At 41.2% G+C, this 8,132-nt stretch overlaps 1 protein-coding gene across 1 annotated transcript; it reads right to left on the bottom strand.

Moving 5' to 3' along the window:
- Positions 1 to 2,216: 2,216 nt before the first annotated feature.
- ch25hl3 (cholesterol 25-hydroxylase like 3) lies at positions 2,217 to 6,084 on the bottom strand. The gene is made up of 2 exons (XM_083978511.1): positions 5,497 to 6,084; positions 2,217 to 3,592 (listed from the first exon to the last, which is right to left on the bottom strand). Exons 1-2 carry the CDS (start codon positions 5,934 to 5,936, stop codon positions 3,217 to 3,219), a joined length of 816 nt encoding a protein of 271 aa, XP_083834637.1. The 5' UTR covers positions 5,937 to 6,084; the 3' UTR covers positions 2,217 to 3,216.
- Positions 6,085 to 8,132: the final 2,048 nt, after the last annotated feature.

The following is an 8,132-nucleotide window of genomic DNA, read 5'->3' as shown; positions in this document are numbered from 1 at the left end:
CTTATGTTCCCACAGCCTTGTGTTCCCTCAGCCCTATGTTCCCACTGGACTCTCTCTACCTATCTGGACTCTATCTGGCCTGTCTAGCCTCTACCTGGTCTTTTTACTAAACTTAACCAACTCTTTTCTTCATTGCCTAAACCCAACCAATGGTGGGACCAAAGGGCTGTGGGAACATAGGGCCTAATTTTCAGTGACAACAAAAGTTAGAAATGTGGGAAGGGCTGAGGGAACATAGGGCTGTGGGAACATAGGAATGACCCCAATCTTGTCAAACCATTTGCTACGCCTACAAAAACACACACCCATGTTGAGGCCACATCAGTTACACATTAGTTCAGGATTTTTTTCTACTGTCTTGTGATCTTCAAATAAGAAGCTACATTTATTCACTATGAAACACACCAATCACCAACCTCAGTGGCTGTGCCGAAAACTGACATTGAGCCGTCTTCACCGTCTTCCACTGACGTTACTCCACAAATTTCCAGAGCGCACATATGCACGTGCTGTTTTGCTGTTTTTCCATATATGGTTGTGTTTGGGTGTATAGAGGGCAGAATATAAGGCATGTTCACATCCGCACTTTTCTTGTGTCTGGTGTGATTTATCAATGGAAATTGCAGAGAGTTGTGCGTACGCACAGTTTGATAGACCTGAAAAGGGTGTAAATATTTTGGGTGTATGCCATTTTTGGCTTTTCACCGTACGTCAAAATTTAGTAGCACTTTTACCCCCTTTTTGATAAATGAGGCCCCCGTGGGTCGTGGCTGTTTTTTTTTAGTATAATTATGTTCTTTTCACTTCTGGTCCAAATTGTGCATTCAGGGATTTAAAAACACATATGTAACCAATGCTGCCCGTCTGTTTTTCAACATGAGGTTGTGAAGGTCTTGAAGGTCGAGCTCTTTGCTTTGACCCATCATGAGATGCTGCTTGTGTGACACCTTGGTGATAAGAAACCTTTTAATTGGCATCAATTAGGACTAAAACAGCTGATATTAATTTGCATTGAAAGGGAAAGGACTTTCTAAATACTGACAGATTCAAGCTGGTTTCTTGTCTTTCCACTCCTTTCTGCTCCTTCTCCTTTTGTTCGTGAGTTTCATACAGTACTTATTCCCTGTCTCATTTGACTTTATTACACATAACTTAATTTATGGATATATACAGTATGTTTTGATTTCTTTGTATGTGTGGATTATCTGGGTTTTTACCAACATCTGTTGAAAATGTCATGTCAATACTAAATAAATAATACTGACTGAGAAAAATGTTGACCGGTTCAATACTTATTTTCACCATGTATGTATCAAGCATTGCTGGGAGCAAGAGACTTGTCCACAAACCTGGTGAATTTGACAAGGAAACATTATGTAGATAATCATAGTCCTGTTTGGAGAATGATGAATATATTTATTTCAAATACTGTACAAATGCCACTGTGTGATCACATCTTAAAGTGCCTGTATTATGCTTTTCTTTAGTGTAAAGGACAGTTACATCACAAAGAACAGACAAGTTATTCTATCCAAAATCAATACTGCTCTTTAAGAGCCTTTAAATCACTAAGTAACATACCGGCTGATAAAGTTAGCTGCAAAGAGTTAATGAAGGAAATTAATCGCTAATTGGGCCGATGGCTTTACTGAGTTAATTGCAATCATAAAGCATCACCCCTTCAAACAAACAAATCAAACAATAATATAATATTGAAGCAACTGACATCAGATCATTTAAGATGATCATACAAAAACAATAAAACAAACCACACTCAATTTTTAAAGGTAACATTAAATTCTTTTACGTCATGTTTCATAAAAATACCACCACAGAGTAAGCTAAGGAAAATACACATTAGCCTACTTATCATTTGATATATGAAAACATACAAACTGTGCCTGGATAACAAAAATACAAAATTATAAAAACTACAAAATGACTGTATTATTGTTGGAAACTTTTGTTGGGTAAAATTGTAGCATCAACTAATATCAAATTTCATGTAGGCTACCGCATATAAGCATGCTGTAAGACACACACACACACACACACACACACACACACACACACACACACACACACACACACACACACACACACACACACACACACACACACACACACACACACACACACACACACACACACACACACACACACACACACACACACACACACACACACACACCAACCAGTACTGCAGCGCTGCTTGTTGTGTTTAAGTGCTGTCAGAACTGTAATTTAGTTCAGTTTCACATTCAATAAGGGAAGTGCATTCTTTGCAATGACAATTTTCTTTTATCAGACATACAATATATTTGCTACCTTGTCTGTATTTTAGCGCATTACCCACACAAGCAACTGTTGACAGTAAAAAAAAACTCTCAATATATGGACTCTGATTGAAAGACTAAATCCACCATCATGTCACCCAATACGCAGGTAATGGGTGTAAGAGTAACCAGACATCCATCCATCATGATGTAATCCTTGTAGGTGTTTATTCTGTTTTCCCCTCATTCTTGATTCAGGCTCAAACATGTAAACGTCCAGGCAATTAAGTTATGTAAGTGAGTTTTACAGTTTTCTCTCAGAGCCTCCCCTCTGGTGAGGACATGGGCCGGTGCTCCCAGTGTCTGTGCATGCTGCGTCTGCAGAGGTCTCTCCAGAGCCAATCAAAAAGGAAGTTAGTTCTTAAGGAGTCCCAGGACACAAATGTCTGTTTCTGTAAGAGGCTCAACTCACAGGCACATAAAGGACTCTTCTGAACCGTAAACAATGCAAAGCTGCTCTTGTGGAATCCCAGAATAAAAGATAGAATGCCTTTATTGTCCCATAGGGAATTTTGTTTTCACGCTCTGTCACTGAGCCACATAAATAGGAACATCACCAACACCTAAAGACATGAATACATAATCAAAACAGAAACATCACCAACACATGTACAGTAACACCAGAACACCACCAGACACTAAACTAAGCAACACACACCAGACAACAAAACACTTATGACACAAAATCTAAAGGGGAAAATGATTTTGGACCTCAAATGTATTCCCATTAAAAAGTTTTAAGCGTCAAACCTGTATGGTTTCACCCCTTAATGTGCGTACGAAAAGCTGAGTTAAGCAGATTTTGCAGGAACAACCTTCAGTTCATGCAGTTAAGTGCAGTTAAGTGAGTCCATCTAAATTGCTGCATGCCACAGTGCCGTCACGCTGGATGTGAATGCGGCGCTCCTGCATGATAAGTGCCGAAGATGTGGTCCCAGTGGGTGAAGTAGGGGGCATAGTTGATCTTGTAAAAGCTGTGGTGGGCTTGGTGGAAAGGAGCTCCTCCCAGAAAGGGGATCAGTCTGTGCAGACCCCAGGGCAGATCGTAGCCGCAGTGGTCTTCCACCGCCATCCAGCTGTTGAGGAGATGAAAGATGGCTTCACTCAGAGGGTGGCAGCCGACTACGCAGGCGCTGCTCAGGGCCAGCAGCAGCAGAGACAGCAGCTCGGCCGAGGTGGCGTCCTGGGCTGCCAGGGCAAATGTAGTGTGGTGCCGGTGGTGCTGCTGGTGGATGTTGCGGTAGAGCCAAGGAACCCTGAGGAGGAATAATACACAAACAGCTGTCTCTGTTTATACTACTGCCATAATGGAAAATCACTAGAACATTCCCGGAATACTGTAAATGTCAGTGTCTCTGTGGTCCGCTGAAGAAGAAAATTACCCTACTTACAGCAATACGACGTCCAACAAACAACTTTAAAAACACACAGCATCAGGTTAAAGGGATAACGGTAAATTCATGCAAAACCGCTGATGCGAGTTCCCGTCGGGGGAAGTTTTTGGATAAGCAGTCTCTGCATTTATGCATTATGCTTATATTTTCTTCTGTATATATTGTTAAGATGGGGGGAGGGAAGGGGCAAATTTTGGGGTTTATTCTTATAGTTTTTAACTTTGTAATTCTGGTAATATTTAACTTTGTAATTTTTGTAATATTTAAATTGTAATTTATCTTTTTCTCCTATTTTAAGTTGTTGTATTGTATTATTCTGCTATAATATTCTTTACATTTGTACACTGGAGCGCTGTGACGAAAGAATTTCCCGCAAGGGATTAATAAAGTATATTCTATTCTATTCTATTTACCTCAACCACAACTCTGTCTCATAACATTCCGTTATTATCTCATAGCGTGGTGAATGTGCAGGTCACAACTTGATGAGTTTGATGAGGGAAACCAAGAAATCCCATTAGTCTCTGTAGCGTAGCTCTGAGCAGCTCACAGCTCTGCTCCGCTGTTCTAAAAACAGCTTGCACCAACAAATAAAGTTAACGAACCTACTGCTATGACTATAGGGATGGGCAAATTTGCCAAAAATGTTTAACTATTCCTTTTAAGGTACATACAGTGGCATGCAAAAGTTTGGGCACCCCAGGTCACAATTTCTGTTAATGTGAACAGTTAATCAAGTGGAAGATGAAATGATCTCCAAAAGGCTTGAAGAGATGACACATTCCCTTTACATTTTAAACAATATACATATATAGCCTACTGTATATACTGTATATATATTTGCCATCTTTTACATTTTCAGGTTTGGCCACCCTGCAGTTAGTACTATCACAGCGTGTAAATAGTAAACAGCTTGTCTGATACCTTGGTCAAAGTTCTCTGAGAGTTTGAGTCTCCTTTTGCAGGCTGCTGCTTTGTTTCCCCTTTTCACTTTAAAATTGTAGAAAACAAAAATAATACACTGACATTACTTAAAATATTGCAAGAGAGTGTTTCATGTTGAACTTCATGCCTTTTGGAGATCATTTCATCTTCCATTTGTTAAACTGTTCAAATTAACAGAAATTTTGACCAGGGGTGCCCAAACTTTTGCATGACACTGTATACTATTATAATTCATTATCTGCAGCAGTCTGTGATGAGTAAATTCCGGACTATTTTAAACTGAATTAATGTGACTGCTGTGAAACAGAAAGTAAACTGGAAAGACGTGGAAAACAAATCTGTGATTAATTAGGATTGGTCGGAGCTACATCACATGTCAAAATTGGAGTCTGTTGTTTGGCATCTGGTGTCATTAATCACAAGGTAGAACAGATTTAAGTTCACAGCTCATCTGTTCTTCATTTAGCCGAGGCTCTAACGTGTAGGAGGCATTTGATTGTTGCTGAGCTGAGACTAATTCTGTCTTTAGAATGGTTTCGTTTTCTCTGTTATATAAGGTCGTTGTAACCCAACTATGGCAGTCTGATACATGAAGTGGGGATTACAATGTCTCCCAGATGTTAAGCAGAACATAATGCTGTACTAGTAAAAGCAGTTGCGTAAATCTACTCTTTCACACTTTCCCGCACTGACTAATGATAGCTGTGGAGTGATGGAGACAATGAGGCTGTGTGTGGATCAGGCTGGGACTTGACTGAGGATCAAAGTTACCAAGCAGCTGATGGTAGTTAACCTGCACTACCTGTTGTGCTCGTGCTCACCTGTGCAAGGATAAGTGCCAGATGAAGAAGAAAGTGTCAAAAAGCAGAAGACATGCGCAGACCTCCACGAAGAGCTGCCAGCAGGAGGGGGCGAGCGCCGGTAACGCGGGGCTGCGCAGGGACTGGAACAGCGCGGTTGCGGGAAGAACAACGACCATGTACCTGTACAGGACCCTCCAGAAACACTCAAACCACCGCTTGAGAGGCGGCGCCGGACCCGAGCCCGCGGCGATCCTCCAGGACCGGACCCGCGGACACACGATGCTCAGCGCGTCCAGAAGAAAGAACGGCGCGCTGAACAGGACGTGCGTCAGGAAGGCGCAGGACGCGGGCAGGTAAAGTGAGGGCAGGATCGTCTCCTGTCCTACCCTCACGTGCTCCCACAGCCCCTGGAGGACACGTGCGCATGCCTCTCCGTGATCCGTGGGTAATGCGTCCATCACAGCCAGTAACTTCTTCACCACGACCTCTTACATCCCGTGTGCGCTGAAACAATGATTCCTCCAAAAAAGCAGCAGAGACAACGCAGAGGCATCATGCACGAATCTTATGTCTGCTGTCTGTAGGGCTGCCGGGACCAGAACCTCTTCCCCTGATTTTTCCTCTCCAAAAAGTGGTGGTAAAGGTGATGTGTAGGTGTTTATCCTCGGCTGCTGTCCCGCCTCCTCTTCTCCAGCCGAACAAAACTCTCCACTGGGGAGGAGTCTTGGGTCAGATCATCCATATAAAACCAATTCAAAAACGTCTCTGCTTCTTCTTCACAGTTTCAGTGACAAGTCAAATAAAAATCCCCTCATCCTGTCATGTGTTAGTAACACCTACTGTATGCGGTTGGGAAAGTGGGGGCTTTCTGGGAAAGGAGTGTCTCATGATCAACAATGGACCGAGGTGACATGATCTGATACCACGAATTACAAGTAGGACAAACATTATCTGTGGTGATACTGGATACGATCAGTTAATGAATGACAGAATATGAGCCAGATGAAATGATAAAAAATTATATGATAATAGACACACTCTCCCAGGACTGGTTTTGGCTGGTGCTCTGTAGGGGAGACCGGGGATGTTGTAACAGCATCACTTTCACCAATAAGAGATAACATTATGTGATCAGTATGTGATATGTACCCACTCACTCCCTGCATTGCATGTGAATTTGCATGGCCGTGTCAATAAGTGTGTAGGTTTTACAGCCAAAAAACATGTTTTTAGGTCAAAAACTAATATTTTGGACCCAGCCTAAATTTTGACTAGTATCGATACCGTTGAAGTTTGAATTAGGTAACTTGTATAAGAGTAAAATATGAATCATTTCATCAATGTTTATTTTAAACCACCATGGTGGTACAGCTGGTCAAACAATGGCTGCAGGGTGGGGATGGTTACACCTTTTACCTTTATTGTTTTATTAAGTGTCATTAAGTGTCACCGTCTTTCCTGTAATTGTATGATCTGCTTCTGACCCCCTGTTGAAGGTTTCCATTCATACATGTTCAGCATTCACTGCTATTATCTGAATATGTTCTTAAAGACAGCTTTCTGATGTTAGGATCCACACCACTGAACTGTTCTTCATTTAGCCGTCAGTGATGAATTCTTTTTGTTCATACTGAACCATAGGAAGATGCTTTAGTGTTGGAACATGCACAGTAAACTTACATAGATGCATGTTTTTTTGGTTTGGTCTCAGTTTTTAGTTTTTAATTTCACCGTTACAATTTACCCGAGGTTGTGTTACAACCCTGGTAGTGGGGTAGGTTGTAACAGTGGCACTCCTTGCATTTGACATCAAATAGTGAATTCTGTGATATACTTTGAGAAGTTTAGGGCATTGCTATTTGTAGAGGACAAATGAGGCTACTCTGTGTCAAAATTTGAGAGCTCTATTGAACACTCTGCAAGTTATGGGAGCTGAGACAAAAAGTGTTACAACCATCCCCGGACTCCCCTAATGAATAAAAGGGAAAACATTTCTGGGTGGGAAGAACATAAAAGATAAAAGATGATGTGATGTGGGTTGAGCATCACATTTTGATGATGATACAGCGACATTTAAGACTGTCAAGGCGGTTGTCAATGTGTACAGATGCAGATATCAGATAATCTAATGATACACCACATCTTTGTCTGTTATCCCAAAACACAGTCATCCATTAGGGAGGATCATCTGTCATCAAGTGTCAGCTGAACCTGTCTTGGCTCATGCAATGACTCAGGACCTCGTGTTTCTCAATGAAGAGTTTGAGAGTCTGAAAAGCAACAACTGCTTTAACTAAACTCATCAAACAACCAGGTTCAGATACAGTAGGAATCAATCGATGGAACGGAACAAAATGTACTAGAAACTATCCAAAAAAGTGTCAGGGTATAATTATGACTCAAATGTGCCTTTTCACACGTTCATAACTATCCAGTAACCTGTGGAATTAGATGTTTTAAGCGTGTGACTGTGTTTGCGTCACACATCTCTTATTTTGTAATTAGACCTGTCACAGTTTTTACATAATCGCCTGATCACAATCATTTGAGCTGACTGCAATTATTTTGCATAATCATTCAAACCGTTTCCACACATCTGTATAAAAACAGCTGGAAGAAATGAACAGAAATAAACAGAAATGTCATGTTTCCAC

This window comes from Trachurus trachurus (genome assembly GCF_905171665.1).
Source record: "Trachurus trachurus genome assembly, chromosome: 9".
NCBI classification, from domain to species: Eukaryota; Metazoa; Chordata; class Actinopteri; order Carangiformes; family Carangidae; genus Trachurus; species Trachurus trachurus.
The sequence above is the reverse complement of the archived record's forward strand: the minus strand, read 5'-3'. Positions and strand labels throughout refer to the sequence as shown.